Here is a 17,610-nt window from a genome sequence, read left to right as displayed (position 1 = left end):
AGGCCCTTTGCCTGGAAACAGGGCACTGGGCACTGTCTCAGCACTGAGCCCCTGTCTCAGTGGGATTCTTCACCTCAAGCTCAGTTATTATTCATCAGGGCCTAGGACACATTTACACTTGGAGAGGAATCTATGTTGGCTGCACTGAGAGCCTTGATACCTCTGTTCTCTGTCCTAAAGATTCATTGGACATTTCTCCCATGCACATATGCCTATGAAAAAATAAAACACCACCATCTCACCAACAGGGATCAGCCTTGGACTCCAGGACTTGGCACTTGTGTTTGGCACCCAAAGGTTTTGTGCCACCAGCATTAACTGCTTGAGTGTCTCCTCTTTAGGCTCACTGCAGGGCTCAGTGCAGAATCTTATGACTCCCTGATGGACATGGAAAGACACTCTGGAGCGTTTTTTTCTTCAGGAGTGCCCAAACTCACATGATTTATTGCTCAGCACTGTGAACTCAGACATACTGCCACCTCAGAAGTCCCCTTCCAAGGAGAAGGGCCTGTCAAATGCTCATGAATTTCCTGAGTTTCCATCAGTAACAAGAACATTAGCAGTATGTAGTGCAAGGTGTCAGAATCTTAGAAAGTTTTCCACAGTTCTGAAGCTGTAGGTCATGTTCACTTGAACTTGGGGTGACACTAAGGACACACTAAACTTTAAGCATCAGGCAGATGCCAAGAGAGACAATACTGTCTGCAACCATTTAAGCTCACTAAGAACTCATGTAGAACCTTGCATCAAAGAGGTCTCTCAGCATGTGCATATCATAGTCAAGACAACTATCCCCCTGGCTCTCCAGTATGTGTCTTTATTTTTAGTACCTTTGGTCAGCTCTCTGAGGAATCATCTTTTATAGACCTTTCTCAGTAAACCACCCATCTCACACCAGCACACACACACACACACACACACACACACACACACACACACATGTTTTCTTATCTATGAAGGAAGATATGAAATTCAAACAAACTTCAGAGTAAAGCAGAGAGGGGCTGCACCAAGAAATTCTGTCCAGAGTTAGAACAAATTTTCCCACTGAGAGAACATCCAGATCAACTCAAATCCTGAGTAGGTTGAGTCCAGGGATTCTAGGGTGTTTCCTGCTCTGAGGATCCCTGAAGACAGCTGCCTGGGCTTTAGGGAAGGAGAGGCTCTGACTGTGGCAGTTAGTGACCAGATCCAGCTCTGGAGTGGGCATTTCATAGCAGAAGTGGGCATAACAACTCTCAACAAGTTTCTGGCTCAGACCATTTCTTCTGAGATGACCTCATGAGTTCTACCACTCCTGACAAAATCCATATAAAGTCATCGTGGAAGAGAGGAAATGGCACAGGACTAACTAAGCATTTCTGGGTTCTCCCTGTGCCATCACTAAAATCACACCTCAGCCCCAAGACTCTCTGTAAATAAAAGACAAATTTCTCTGTTTCCAGCACTCATGCACAGATACAAAGTCACTGTGTGCCTGCAGTCTTCCTCTTTCCATACATAGGATGGTCACCTGAGTCATCTTGAACCACCTGCATAGACGCCTTCTCAGAGTCTCTCAGCATCACTTGGGCGCCCCCTACTATGTGAGTAGATGTCCATGGAGGTCAGAACTCTCCTTTCTGACTCCCAAACATGGTGTCTACAGTATGCTCCTGTGTATGTGTGGCACCAGATACACTATCTTTCTCACTCTCTCTCCTACACCCTATTCACAGGCTTATCTTCTTCAGAAGTCATCCTAGTTCACCACAGCAGAAAATTTCAGGACCAGGATCCAGAGAGTGAACTGTTCACACAGATATCTGCTCAGGATCCAAATGGAGGAGGGAGAGTTTGAATTTAAATCTTAGAATGTTGGGCTCAAGACACTTCAGTGAAGGAGGGGAGAGACAGGTGGGCCCTATGGAGGACCACTCCATGGAATTTGGTTGAGAGGGGTACCTGACTTGAAAGCCAGCGCCAAAATGTGCCTTGAATCTTTTCAGTGGCAGCCAGGTGACATGGATTCTTTCAGCCACATCATCCATTGCATACAGGTTGGATATGCTCTTTACGTGAGTGCTTCTTCATCAGTCTAACTTTGTGTCCCATACACCAGTCTACTTCCTCTCACCTGCTGACCTACTTCAAAAGAGACTACTCTTTAAGCAAACTTCACATCACATGACTCATCAACCCATGTTCATCTGACTTTGAAAGGTAGTGGCACCAGTATATTTTGGTGTTGGTCAAAGTTTACACATCATTCATTAGGATTCAGTCTTGTGTCTCCTAGTGTTTCCTAGGACAGATAGTTCCATAGTTTGGGAAGGGTCTTGATTTTCCCAACTTTCCTTCTGTTGGAAGTTCCTGTCCTTTGAGGTATGGCCATGCAGCTTCAAGGGTCAGACTGGTGCCAGATTCAAAATTACTTCTTTCCATTCTCTCTGAATGTTACAGAGGCTTTGATGCCTTTCAGTGTGATTGGTAGTGGAGAAATAGCCACACATAGTTTAAGGGGAAACTTTGCCAAGAACCAGATGCAGTGGGCAGTTTTCCTGTCAATATTCCCTGACCAGTGCACTGCTCTCTGGCACACACACACACACACACACATACACACACACACACTAACACAAACACACACACACACCACTTTCATCTTTTTTTTTGGGGGGGCCACACCCAGCGTTGCTCAGGGGTTACTTCTGGCTGTCTGCTCAGAAATAGCTCCTGGCAGGCACGGGGGACCATATGGGACACCGGGATTCGAACCAACCACCTTTGGTCCTGGATCGGCTGCTTGCAAGGCAAACGCCACTGTGCTATCTCTCCGGGCCCCACTTTCATCTTTTATTATCATATTCCCAGCCATATATTTTGTCCTGATATCCAGAGGTTTGTGCCATTGACATTTCCCTAAAGCCTTTCTGAATGAAGAAATTCTTCTCTCTGTCTATACTTCTCCTCTTTCTATCAAAAAACCTTTACCAAGTTTAGCTGTGTGCCCCCTCTCTTCATCTACCAAATCCAAGAGGCAGGTAGAAGACCTGACTTAGGAAAAGACAAAGATGGGGGAGGTGAGAGACTTTCAAGTCCTGATCATTCTAACTTGACCTTGTGGGCACCAAGAGCAGAAGTTTAAGCAGCTTATTCTTACTTTTTTACATACTTTATCTTGGACCTCGGGAACAAACAGTTTAGTCCTAGAGCAAGCCACACCCAAATGAGACACTTGAGTTGACCATGTCATGTCAGTTTTACAGCAAATTTTGATTACAGAGCAGGTTTTTGAGGATAATAGATTGGTAAAATGCATGCATTTTATGCACTCTATACCTGTTGTATCTATAGTATGGTATGGTCCCCTGAAGTCCATATTCCCTTAAGCATTGCTTACTGTAGCTTGTCAGCCCAAATCATCACTGGAGAGGCCTGGTGAATGCCCCTTACTACATTAACACTAACTTTTTGGACCTGCCACTGCCACAGCGCAAATGAGCAAAGACGAGAACTCAGGAGGAGCAGATTGTGGGAGACACCCCCATTATGAATAGACACATATTTAAATATCCTTACACCAAAACCAGAGACATTTTGAGCTCCAGATTCCTATTTTCCCTGACCAAAAGTGCAAGTCTTACAGCAAGTAGGGAGCTTGCTTTGCATGTGAATGAACTGATTTCTATCCTCAATATCCTGCATGTCTCCCCTAGCCTTGTAGGATTAATTCCTGACCAGAAGTCACCAGGAGTAAGCTCTATCCACCACTGGATGTCTCCCCAACCCACCACACTCAAGAAGCCAAGGGATCCAGAATGACAGTGTTTTCAACTTGTATACTTTGAAAACTTTCCTTTTCAGAAGCAGAATGAAGAGTCAAGAGCTCTGGAAATAAGGCACTGAGGGACCAGGTTCACTGGCTCCCCTGCTAGATCCTGGCAGATGAGCCAGGAGTCCCCACAACACCCCACACCCTTGCCCACAGCCCCTCATTGTCTTCAGAGAGTTTTCCCCAGCCAGTTACCCAACAAGATGGTTCCAGGGGCTGGTCCATGCCAGGATTTGTAAGACAGACAGGGACGATGTAGGAAGCAAAATTCATGGGCTGTTGCAAATTAGCATGGCTATGTCATTTGCAAAATGGTGAAGCTTCTCAAAGTCTGGATGGATGATAACATGGCTCACAGCCACCTTCTTGGTGTGCTGGGGGTCCTGGTATAGCCAGCTACTGTCCATAAGTCCCCAGTAACCCTCTGGATCATGAGACTTTCTACAGGAGGGAGGATGACAGTCAGCATATTCGGAATGTGACCAGCATGAACTTCTCCTGAGGTACCGGGCCACCAACCACCACACAATTCCTCCTTTCTGTCAGGAGTCCTTCTCTCTAAGAACTAGGGGCAGTTTGAAGCACAACCTCAGCACACACCCAAATGAGAGGTGAGGCTCAAGGGAAGATAGTAGGCCCACAGAGACTTGAACCATCCTGAGCTTCATTGTGCAAATGCAGAGCCCTAACTTGGCACTTTTCAATAATCCCTATGACCCAACATGTGGACCAAACTCCTCTTAGGAACTTCCTTTTACTCAGTTCCTTCTTGCTACTCACCTGTTCTAAGGCCTCACAAAAACATTTCAAATGAGACCATGAGTGCAGACTGTTCTGTGTCCTGAACATGAGGGATGAAAGATCCCACCTTCCCACTCATTCACCTGGAAATATCTCTCCAATCTGCACACCACCAAGATCTTGCCCTGCACCATCTGATCCAGGTCAACTGGAACACAGCCCATCTGACTTCACCTTTTATTTGGGATCAGCCCTGCTCACCCAGTGGAACCTTCACCCCTAACTATGTAGAGGCACATTACGTCTCTGTTCAGACCAGCCCAATATGTGGGTCTCGGAATGAACGTGTCATAGAGCAGGTGTTTATGGTCCTCTGGACTCCTAGCTAGTAGGTACCAAAGATCCAGCTCTTGGTGATTCCCCTTGCCAGACCTCCTGAGAGTCAAACCCAGATGTGACAGGAAGTAGTGCCCTGAGCAGCCATATTGATCACCAAGGTCAGGAGATACAAACAACTGTCCACACACTTCAAACTATGGACATCTTCTGAGTCAAGACCTCAGCCCACACATTTGCAGAACTGAGGAGAGGAATAGCCTGTCTCTACTCCTGCATGTGTGCCCTATTTCAGCTTCTGATAGCCAGCAATGCAAGGACACTGAGGAAAGCCAGATGTGAGGTGGCAAAGAAACAGTTGACAATGCCCCTGGGAGCCAGGATGGACAAATAATCTCCAGGCTTATCTCTGCTGGGGGAAAGATACAGCAACAGAATGCAGGTTAAGGAAGGTCTGGGCAGGTAGAAGCGATTTAGGTTAAAGGCCAGAATTCAAAGCACCATCCGTCTGCATGCAAGGCAAATGCCCCACCTCCATGCTATCTCTCCTGCCTATCAAGACCTGTGGTACTAAATATGGCAATATGAGGCAAAACCAACTTAAACAAGCCATAAAATTGGCATGGAAAGAAGGAAATAAAGGGAAGATGCAAGATTTCCAAGCCAACACAGTGAATCACTAGAGGCCAGTGTCCTCAGTGTCTTCAACATTACAATCTCATTTATTGTTCGGAAACAAATATATCTCCCCTGTTTTTCCCAGTCACAGTCCTTATCCCATCTGGAGAGTGAATCTCAATGTTCCATTAATACTATATATCTCAGGGGTCTCAAACTCGCGGCCCACGGGCCATTTGCGGCCCTCCGTACAACATTTTATGGCCCTGCCCTAGAGGAATCTTTTTTTTGTTTTGTTTTGTTTTAGTTGTTTGGGTCACACCCCCAATGTTCAAGGCTTACTACTGACTTTGCACTCAAGGATCACCCTGACTTTGCCTCCTGCGGCCCCCAGGTAAATTGAGTTTGAGACCCCTTATATATCTCAATCACAAACTACTCCTATGGTTCGAGTTCAATCTTCTATCCAAAATAATTCACTTTCTTCTTCATCCTAATTAGAAGTAGTTTATCACCACTGCAAAATAAAGAAGCATCCCCATCCAAACTGAGAATCAGAAGCAAGAATGGCCATTGTTACATTAGCAACTAGAACATGGGTAGACACAAGCTCCTGTAAATAAAAGATCTCATGGCATTACTTGTATCTTCAGTTCCAGTGCTCCTAAGAACATGCTGGTGGAATCCATTTATCCAGAAAATTTTGTAATTTGTTCTGAACTCCAGCAGCAAACTCAGAGCTGCAATTCACCCAGGATCACACATCATTGGCAGCATCTATTACAATCAATTGTGGTACATCTACACAATAGAATGCTACGCAACTCTTAGGAAGATTGAAGTCATGAAATTTGCTCATACATGGATGGATATGGAGATTATTATGTGGAGTGAAATGAGTCCAAGGGAGAAGAGTAGACATAGAATAATCTCACTATACTAAGAAAAAGAAAGGATATTATGGAAATAATATCCAGAGACAAAAGATATGAAGATCAAGAAGACTAGCCCATAGTAGGAAAGTGGCACAAAGAGTGGTGAATGCAGTTAAGGTAGTGAATGGTCGACTGTGACAATGATAGTTGGAGGGGGCCTGAGAGATAGCATGGAGGTAAGGCATTTGCCTTTCATGCAGAAGGACGGTGGTTCGAATCCTGGCATTCCATATGGTCCCCTGTGCCTGCTGGGGGCGATTTCTGAGCATAGAGCCAGGAGTAACCTCTGAGCGGTGCCGGGTGTGACCCAAAACACACACACACACACACACACACACACACACACAAAGACAATGATAGTTGGAACTGGTCACTCTGGATAGAAACTGGGCACCGAAAGGGGATAAAGTGATATGCATGGTATCCTTTCATTAACAATAGTGATGACCACAGCGTCTAAAAATACTAGAGAAAGTGACATTGAAAGAGAGAATGGGAGGGGGGTGGAGAGAAAAAAATTGTCTACCCTAGAGGCAGACAGGAGTAATGATGGGAGGAGAACTGGGATATGTACTGGTGAAGGGTGGTGTACATTCTAATCATTCTATAACTGAAGCTCAACCATGAACAATGGTTTACTTAAATACAATTATTACTTAAATAAAGTGATTTATTTTTAAAAATCCTGAACATCTGCTCAAAGTTAAAAGCAAATTGTAACAGAGTCCTCTACAGCTATTAATTTTTTACCTATTGCTACAACTTTGTAAATTCGTGGAACTAAGTATGAAATAGTGGGAACTCTGGCAAATCTGTGTCCTTAAGAACCTGAGAGAGGGTATTGGCCAGAAAAAACCTTTTCACCTCTTTGCAATATATTGCGAATTAAAATCAGGTTACAGAGCTGGAGCGATAGCACAGCGGGTAAGAACTTTACCTTGCTTGCAGCCCACCCAGATTCAATCCTTAGCATCCCATATAATTCCGAACCCTCCAGAAGTGATTCCTGAGTGCAGAGCCAGGAGTAATCCCCAAGCACCACTGGGTGTGACCAAACAAACAAAAATTTAATTAAGAAATAAAAGCAGGATACAAAAGATGCAGAATGCCATTTCAGATTCTTGTATTATCACCTATAATACATTGGATATAATACGCGCTTCATTTTTTAAATCTCTGATGATTTTTGAAAAATGGGTTCTGGAACTCCTGGCTTGGAGAATTTGTCGAGATCGAGGTCTCAGGAGAGTTAGAAAGTATTCGGACAGTACAGATTAGGGGTTCATTCATCTGGCTTTCTGGTTGTTCGTTTGTTTTTGTTTTTGTTTTGTTTTGTTTTCTTGTTCAAGATCCAAACCACAGTGCCTTTTTTTGAAGGGCGGCAGTGGCAGCCAGCGTGAGGGTGACACCGCCTCCGAGGCAACTGTCTGCACCTGCCGGTGGCACTTGGGAAGTGTATTTACGGCATAGAAGACCCGCAGGCGCTTGGACGGACAGTAATGAGAAGTGGCCAGCAGTGTTTACGGTAAGGGCGGCAAGCTCCGGGGCTGTCAGGTGACAGCAGCCAGGGTGGCCTCCTCCCTCCGTCCGCCCCTCCGTCCCTCCCACCTGCAGAGATAGACAATGGCCCTTCGGGGCCGTGAGTGGTCGTGGCCCTGGGCCCGAGCTCACCGCACCCCAAGCCCAGCAGCCTGCGAGAGGAGGCAGCGTCCCGCGGGTCTCGGCCCGGCCCGTTCCCGCCCTTAGTCGGGGTCGGGAGTCTGATCCGACTCGGAGACAGACAAGGGGGCTGGTCCCGCGTCCCCCGACCACATGGGTCTGTGCTACAGCCTGCGGCCGCTGCTCTTCGGGGTCTCGGAAGACCGCCGCCCCGAGGACTCGGAGTCTCCCGCGGAGGGCGCGCAGCATGGGCTGCAAGAAGCTCGGACCCCAGTCCCGGCGCGCACCGACACGGACGCAAAGGAAAGGCGGAGAGCCGAGGAGCGCGAGGCGAGGAAAGTGAGCCGGGGCATCGACCGCCTGCTCCGCGAGCAAAAGCGCGACCTGCAGCAGACGCATCGGCTCCTGCTGCTCGGTAGGTGAGGGAGGAGCGGGAGGGCATCCCGGATCCCGGGATCTGGGGCCGCGATCTGCCCCCCTCGAAACCCGGCTAAGACAGTGTTCGCTTCCCACCCGGCTTGGCTCCGATTCGAACACAAGACCCCGGTTATTGGGCTCTTTTGCGCATTTTTGAGAGGTGGCCTTTTTGCATCACTAATTGCCAGCGGTGAGTAGTGACTAGTTCCTGCTCCTTTGAATGACTAATTCATAAGGCGCGCTGGGAATTTTTTTTCCACCTCCATTGATTTCTTCGAGTATGGGACTCCAGCGGTGGCTAACAAGAGTCACTCGTTTCCTGCAACAGGATAGGAAATGAGGCTGCACTTCGGGAGCACAAATGAAAGGAGATTTATAAGGCCTTTTAGCTTAACCACAGAGCTTTTATTCCAATGGCTGAATAATAGAAATGTCGGGAGGTGTCTTGTTGACTTTTGAGAAATAACTTCGACCGCCGCCAACGAGCTTATCCTGTGTTTGAAGGGTTCTGTCGCACCCTTCACTGTCCTCCCACCTCCAAAAACAGCGGAGCCAGGTGTTTGTTGCACATGGGATCATCGACACACGTTCATCAAGCTTTTGTAGCATTTGATTAACCACGTGGCTTGCCAGTATTTTTCTTGGTGTGTTTCTAGTATTAAACTTGGAGCGAGTTTAATAGTCTATGAGTTAGCGACAGGGACATTTCTGATGCACGCTCGTGTAGCATCAAAAGGGGGAAAGTGTGAATTTCTTAGGCTGCTGGTTTGCTCTTTTCTTAATTACAAGGCAAAAAAAATTTTTTTTGTTTTTGGTTTTTGAGCCACACCAGGTGTCGCTCAGGGGTTACTCCTGGCTCTGTGCTCAGAAATCACTCCTGACTTGGGGGACCATATGGGACATTGGGGGATCGATCCGTCCTAGGTTAGAGCGTGCAAAGCAAACGCCCGACCGTTGCGCCACTGCTCCGGCCCCATAAGGCAAAATTTTTATATGGTTAAAATGTAGGCTATTGACTCAATTTTTGTGAGATACGAGGAAGAGTGATTGTGCATTTTTATGCTCTACTCGCGTCCCACAACTGAAGGAAAATACCTTCTTTCTAGTGGAATGTGATTTGTTGAAGATCTCAGGGAAACCTTACTTCTTCTGTTAAAAAAAGGCTCACTGACTACTGCAAAAGCAAACAATTAAAACAACACAAACTGATTAGAGTGAGAGTTCAGGAACTGAGGAGGCTGATTTTGAAACTGTTCACCCTAGTTGGATTTCCCCTATGGTAACTTTGCCACCCCCCCATACACACGCCCAACTACCTCCAGCACTGACAGAGCCAGAAATAAACCCCTAAGCATATCTGGGTATGGCTCCAACCACTCCCTACCAAAAGTAGAAAATGCAAACCTAAGTGGTGTATACTGATGTACATAAAGCCTAAGCTAAGAAGAACTTTAAGAACTATCTGAAGAGCCAGTTCTTGTAATACATGTACAATGACTGTCCTCTTTAAAAGAAAGAACAGGAAATAAACAAATGATATTGTATTTGAAAAGGGAAGGGCCTTGGCTTTCACCTACCATGCTAACTTCTAGAATATAACTGCTGTTTCATGTCTGAAAACATACAAGTAAAATCCTCGACATTAAACTATTTTGTGGGGATAGTGTATATTTTCTGATAAGCAAGGGTTTCAAATATATTCCCAGCCATCTATTTTTCTATAAAAGAATTAGAGGTCAGAGAGATAGAGCTGCTACTAATGTTCTTACCTTGCATGCAGTAGACAAGTGTTTGATCCCAGGCCTTGCCATGCAGCACCTTTGGAAACAACCTACAAACAAGAGCTCAGAGTAGTTCCCCAGTAAATACCACTGTGTGTGTCCCACAAATTTTTAATATGTACTTTATTTAAGCACTGTGGTTACAAAATTGTTCATGGTTGAGCTTCAGTTATAGAATGTACACCACCCTTCACCAGTGCCATTTCTGCCTCTGGCGTAGGCATTTTACGACCTCTCTCTCTCTCTCTCTCTCTCCTCTCTCTCTCTCCTCTCTCTCTCTCTCTCTCTCTCTCTCTCTCTCTCTCTCCTCTCTTCTTCTCTCACCTCTCTCCTCTCTCTCTCTCTCACTCTCTCTCTCTCTCTCTCTCTCTCTCTCTCTTTCTCTCTCTCTCTCTCTTGTTCACTCACTCATTTAGTCTCGTAATTTTAACACTGTGGTTTTCACTATTGCTAATGAAAGGTTACCATGTATATAACTTTAGCCCCTTTCAGCACCCAATTATTCTCCAGAATGATCATTTCCAACTATCATAGTCACAACTATAATTGTTCACTATTTTAACTATATTCACCACTCTTTTTGGCAAGCTTCCTATCATGGACTGGTCCTCTGAGCCCGCATATCTTGTCTCTGGATATTATTACCATATTATCTTTTAATTTTCTTATACCCCTGGAATGAGTGAGATTATTCAATGTCGATTCCTCTCCCTCTGACTCATTTGACTCAGCATAATAATCTCTATATACATCTACCTAAAAGCAAATTTTATTATTTTAATTTTTCTAACAGCTGCATAGTATTTAATTGTGTAGATATACTACATGTTCTTTAGCCACTCATTTATTGTCAGACACCTTGATTATCTCCAGATTTTGGCTACTGTAAAAAGTGCCTCTATGAACATAGGAGTACAGAGGAAATTTTTTTTTGTATTGTGTTTTTGTGTTTCTAGGAGTCTATTGCTAGATATCTCTAGGAGTGATATTACTAAATCATATGAGAGCTCAATTTCTAGTTTTTGAGAAATATCCATATTGTTTTCCAAAAGGCTGGACCAGTCTACATTCCCACCAGCAGTGAATGAGAGTCCCTTTCTCCCCACAGCTGTACCAGCACTGGTTGTTCTTGTCCTTTATGATGTGTGCCAGTCTCTGTGGTGTGAGATGATATCTCATTGCTGTTTTGATTTGCATCTCCCTAATGATTAGTAATGTGGAGCATTTTTATGTGCCTTTTGGCTATTTGTATTTCTTCTTTAAGGAAATGTCTATTCATTTCTTCTCCCTATTTTTGGATGGTGTTAGTTTTTTTCTTGCTAATTTCTATTCGTGCTTTGTATATCTAGGATATTACCCCTTATCTGATAGGTGTTGGGTGAATACTTTCTCCAGTTCTGTGCGTAGTCTTTATATCCTAGTCACTGTTTCCTCTGAAGTGCAAAAGCTTCTCAGTTTAATATAATTCCATTTGTTTATCTTTGCTTCCACTTGCTCGGACAGTGGTGTTTTCTACTTAAAGATGTCTTTATCTTCAATACCATGGAGTATTCTGCCTAAGTTTTCCTCTGTGTACCTTTTGGTTTCAGGCCTAATAACAAGTTCTTTAATACATTTTGATTTGATCTTCGTGCATGGTGTTAAAGAGGGGTCTGAGTTCATTTTTTTCTTGTAGTTGACCAGTTTTCCCAACTCTACTTGTTGAAAAGGTTTTCCTTGTTCCTCTTTGTATTTTATGCTTCTTTATCAAAGATTAATTGATCTGGGGGTCAGTCTTAGAATATTCAAGTTTATTCCACTGTCTGAGGGTCTGTCTTTATTCCAATACTATACTGTTTTAATGACTATGGCTATATAGTACAATTTGAAGCTGGAGAAAGTGATGCCTCCCATCTCCTTTTTCCCAAGGATTGCGTTATCTATTCATGGAGGTTTGTTCCAAATGAATTTCAGGAGTATTTGTTCAACTTCTTAGAAAAATGCCATGGGTATTCACATAGGAATTGCATTAAATCTGTTCAATGCTTTGGGAATTATTGCCATTTTAATTATGCTAATCTTCCCAATCCATGAGCAGGGCATATGTCTCCATTTCCTTGTGTAGTCTTTTATTTTTTGCATTGTTTTATAGTTTTCTTTATATAGGTTTTTATCTTCTTAGTTAAGTTGACTTCAAGGTACTTGATATTCTGAAGCACAATTTTAAATATTGATTAGATTTAGATATTTAGATATTTTTAAAATATCTTTTTCTTCTCTTTTATTATTTGTATAAAGAAAAGCCATGGATTTTTCCTCTGTTAATTTTGTAGCCTGCCAATTTATTATACAAACCTATTGTTTTTAGAAACTTTTTGGTAGAGTCTTTAGGATTTTCTAAGTATAGTATATCATGTCATATCATGTGCAAACAGTGAGTTACTTCTTCCTTTCCTATTTAGATATCCTTGATATCTTTTTCTTGCCTGATTGCTATGGCAAGTACTTCCAATACTATATTGATTAGAAGTGATAAGAGGGGGCAACTCTGTTCCATGCCAGATCTTAGAGGAAAGACTCTTAGTTTTCCCCAGGAGTATAATGCTTGCGATAGGCTTGTGGTAAATGGCCTTGACTATATTGAGAATAGTTCCTTCCGTTCCCATCTTGTTGAGAGTTTTTATTATAAATGGGTACTGGACCTTAACAAATGTTTTTCTGCATCTAATGTTATGATCATATAATTTTTATTTTTCCTTTTATTGATATTGGATATTATGTTGATTGGCTTGTGCATAATAAACCATACTTGCATCTTTGGGATGAATCCTACTTGATCATGGTGTATAACCTTCTTGATGAGCTGTTTGATTCTATTTTCTAGCATTTTGTTAAGGATTTTGCATCTGTTTTTATCAAGGATATAAAATTATAATTCTCTTTTTTGGTGGTATATCTGCCTGCTTTTGGTATGTTATCTTCATAGAAACTATTTGGGAGCATTTCTGTTTCTTCTATTTCTTTAACTTTGGAAGAGCTTGAAAAGGATTATTCATAGGTTCTATTTAAAGGTTTGAAATGACTCACTAGTGAATTAATCTGAGTGTAGGTCTTTGTTTTAGGAAGCCTTTTGATTACCATTTCAGTTTCCTCAATAGTGATAAATCAATTCAGATATTCCATATTATCTTGATTCAACTTTGGGAAGTTATAGGAGTACAAGACTTTATTTTATTTCATCCAGGTTCTCTCTTTTTGTGACATAAAAGTTCTCAAAGTAGTTTCTGGTTACCCTTTGAATATCTGTAGTATCTGTAGTGACTCCTCCCTTTTCATTTCTGTTTTGGGTTATTAAGTTTCTCTTTGTGAGTCTTTGCTATGGTTTATCAATCTTGTTTATTTTTTAAAAGAATCAACTCTTGCTTTTATTGACATTTTGGATTGGGGGGATTTCTAGTCCACTCATTTATAGTCTATGTTTTATTATTTTCTTCTGCCTACCTACTTTTGGTTCATTTTGTTAGTTTTTTCCCAATTTTTTTTTTGTTTTGTTTTTGTTTTTTGGGTCACACCCAGCAGCGCTCAGGGGTTACTCCTGGCTCTTTGCTCAGAAATCGCTCCTGGCAGGCTCAGAGGATCATATGGGATGCTGGGATTCGAACCACTGTCCTCCTGCATGCAAGGCAAATGCCTTACCTCCATGCTATCTCTTTGGCCCTGGTTTGTTCCCAAATTTTAAGCTGTGTTATTAAGTTATATATTTAGGCCCTTTCTTCCTTCATGTTGAACACTTGAAATGCTGTAAATTCTCTTCTTAATACTGCTTTTGCTGTGTCCCAGAAGTTCTGATAATTTGTGCTTTCATTCTCATTTGTTTTCAGGAATCTTTTGATTTTCTCTTTGATTTTATTTCTGACTGACTGGTTGTTCAATAATGAACTATTTAAAAAGAGTTAATTAAAAGGTACTCCAGCCAATACATTTATGCAAACTGGGTTAAAATTAAAAGTAGATTTTAAAAGATGAATAAAACAAATACATTTACATTTAGTGATTAATTTTGTGTGGCTTTTGGTATGTGTTTTTGTTTGCTTGGTTTGGTTTTGGTTCACACCCGGTAGTAGTCAGGGTTACGGCTGGCTCTATGCTCAGAAATCACTCCTGGGGGCCGGAGCAATAGCACAAAAGTAGGGTGTTCACTTTGCATGCCATCATGCATGGACCCAGGTTTGATCCCTGGCATCCCATATGGTCCCCCGAGCCTGCCAGGAGCGATTTCTGAGCACAGAGTCAGGAGTAACCCCTGAGCACTGCTGGATATGACAAAAAAAAAAAAGAGAAAAAAATCATTCCTGACCAATTGGGATGCTAGGAATTGAACCCGAGTCATCCACGTGCAAGTTGTACCAGTTGTGTTATTGCTCCAGCCCTAAAAGTTTTTTTTTTTTATTGAAGTACATACATTCAGTTGTATGTCATCTTTGATTGACATGCAATGGTCAATGTAATAGATTTTTTTTGGTGTTTTTAATTAAACTATGATTAGCATATCTTATTTTGTTTCAAGTATTCAACATATGATTCAGCATTTGTGTATACAGGTAATATAATGTTTAATTTGATTGTGCAATAGAACATAGATGCTTTTTGAAAGGTTATGTGAAGATACTTGACATAATATATATTAATAAATTTCTAATTCCGTAAAAGGGTACTGAGAGAGGTCTAAAGAAGGGAGTGTTGATCTCTACAGAGCCAGTCCTTGTAATGCATGTTAAATAATATCCTCTTTAAAGGAATTCATTCTTTCTTAGTCTAATGTAACTCATAGAGTTGCATCACAAGTAAAATCATATCAGATGACTGATACTTTGTGGGAAAACTGTATTTTGTCTTGTACCCACCCTATAATATCAGCAACAAAACAACATACTGTCACACCAGCTTGTATTTGTGTATCAGATGTTGTGTGGATTCTAATTAAATATGAAAGGGGCTTGATTTTGTTAGAATTTTTTGAAAACTTTTTTTTTATTTTTGGGCCATATCTGGCTATGCACTCAGAAATCGCTCCTGGCTTGGGGGACCAAATGGGATGCCAAAGGTCAAACCTAAGTCCGTCCTGGGTCAGCTGCATGTAAGGCAAATTCCCTACTGCTGTGCTATCGCTCTGGCCCCTTTTCTGAAACTTTTCAAGAAGCATGATTTACTGACCATCATATCTTAAGATGTTGCTGTCATTTTGCTCATTGACTCTATTCACATGTCCCTTGAAATTGTGCACTGGGGGTTTGGCATTGGAACAAAGGAACCTAAAGGCTTAGGAAAAACACATTTATTTTCATATTTTACCATCATCCCTGCGAACCTGATTCATCTTCCAGCATGCTGTTTCCTCTAGGATTCATCTAGTGGGACTAGATGTTTACCCCCCATGTATCTATATTTATTCTGTATGCACCTCTCATGTAGCCTGAAGAACTCACATGATCTGACTTTCTCCTCCTAATACCTGAGTTTCATTTCCTGCCAAGAATTTTGTGCTCCTCCTTGTCCTAAAGGCACAAAAGTCTGATAACCACATGATAATATGGGTTTTTAACAGCATGAGTGAGGGGCTGAAGTAATAGTACAGTGAGTAGGGAGTTTGCCTTGCACAAGGCCAACCTGGTTTCGATCCTCAGTATCCCCTATTGTCCTATAAGCACTGCCAGGATTGATCTCTGAATGTAGAGCCAGGAGTAAGCCATAAGACCACCTGATGTGGAAATAAAAAAGAGTGAATGTGCTCATTTTAAACTTTTAAGTGGAGTATTGTTATTTGGTAACTGGATTTTAAGAGACTAGGGTAGTATATTCCAAAATGGACAAAACTTTCCAGGTCCAGTTCAGGAATGGGCATATTAACTTGGGTTCATTGGGAAGGTGTTTGTTTAAATTATTTGTGAAATTTCAAAAAAAGTTGTGAAATTATTTTCTGTAAAGGTAATAAGCCACCAAAGTTTGAGGACTTCTGGGATAGAGGAATGAGGCAAAAAGAAGATGAGCATTCTAGTCAGAAGGCCTTAGAAGATCCAGAGAAATTATAGTCAGACATAGGATAGTATAGGAAACTGGGGAAAGGAAGAAGTTAGGAGAAGTGATGAGATGGACAGATATGGAAGATGAACCATGGCAAGGAATTCTCACATTCAAAGTACATGCTGCATGTGAGTCAGTTTTCATCACCATAACAAAATGTTTTGGATGAGTGAGTGGCTTAACCAAAAGGCATTCATTTTCTCACTGTTCTGGTAATGGAAGTCTATGATTGAGATCCAGCAAGAATAGTTTCCTGAGAGGTCTCTGCATGGTTTGCAGACTGCCACCTTCATACGAGGACCTAAGGGAGACTTCACTGTGCTAGCCTACACAGTGGGCAAGAGAGAATGAAAGTCAGATTAGGGTCCAAAACGTAGGGTTCCATTTACCTTTAACTACCTTTTTCAAGACCCTGTCTCCAGACCTAGTCGCTCTAGGTATTCAGGCAACAGGTGGTCACTCAGTCCTGGAGGCTTACAGGAGAGCATGTCCAGTCTCAGAAGGCAACTCCACTCCCAGTTCCATCCCATTGACTTTCCAGGAAAAGATGGAAATGACTTTTTGATAGGTCGTGTGCTTATCTTTTGTTTGTTTCTTTGGTTTTAGGCTCACCTTCCAGTAGTGTTTTAAGGGCTACTCATTGCTCTTTGTTTCAGGGATTACTACTGCAGGGTTTAGCAAGCTATATGGGTTCTGGAGATCAAACCTGGGGTTGACTAAATGCACATCAGGCATCCTACCTGATATACTATTTTTCTGGCCCCAAACATGGTTATTTTTAAGTAATGGTTTGAGTTAACAAAATGTAATTTATATGCTGGGATAGTTCAACTGAACATGGGTGCTTATCTTTTTTTTTTTTTTTTTTTTGATTTTTGGGCCACACCCGGGCATTGCTCAGGGTTACTCCTGGCAGTCCTGCTCAGAAATAGCTCCTGGCGAGTACGGGGGACCATATGGGACACCGGGATACGAACCAACCACCTTTGGTCCTGATTGGCTGCTTGCCAGGGCAAACGCCGCTGTGCTATCTCTCCGGGCCCATGGGTGCTTATCTTTAAGCCCTCCCAAGCCACACATCTAATTGGTGAGTAGAAAAAACAAAGAGACATAGTGGACACATAATAAACTAAAGTTACCTAAAGAGAAGGAGAATAAAGGAAGAGGGGCAGATAAAATATTATTTTCCTGGGGCCAAAGAGATTGTATAGAAGTAAGTAGCTTGCGCTTCCACACAGCTACCCCATTC

General features: G+C 42.5%; 2 protein-coding genes across 2 annotated transcripts in view; both read left to right on the top strand.

Annotated features, from left to right (window-relative positions):
* The window catches only part of CIDEA (cell death inducing DFFA like effector a), a 449,150-nt gene that overhangs the window by 115,331 nt on the left and 316,209 nt on the right, over nucleotides 1–17,610 (top strand). The gene's annotated exons all lie outside the window — the stretch shown is intronic.
* Nucleotides 7,945–17,610, top strand: part of GNAL (G protein subunit alpha L) — a 169,514-nt gene continuing 159,848 nt past the window's right edge. The window contains exon 1 of the mRNA XM_049770091.1: nucleotides 7,945–8,518. Within this exon, the coding sequence (XP_049626048.1) occupies nucleotides 8,257–8,518 (262 nt within the window). The 5' untranslated portion in view covers nucleotides 7,945–8,256. The remainder of the gene's footprint in view (nucleotides 8,519–17,610) is intronic.

Source organism: Suncus etruscus, chromosome 3, assembly GCF_024139225.1.
Source record: "Suncus etruscus isolate mSunEtr1 chromosome 3, mSunEtr1.pri.cur, whole genome shotgun sequence".
Taxonomy (NCBI): domain Eukaryota; kingdom Metazoa; phylum Chordata; class Mammalia; order Eulipotyphla; family Soricidae; genus Suncus; species Suncus etruscus.
The sequence above is the reverse complement of the archived record's forward strand: the minus strand, read 5'-3'. Positions and strand labels throughout refer to the sequence as shown.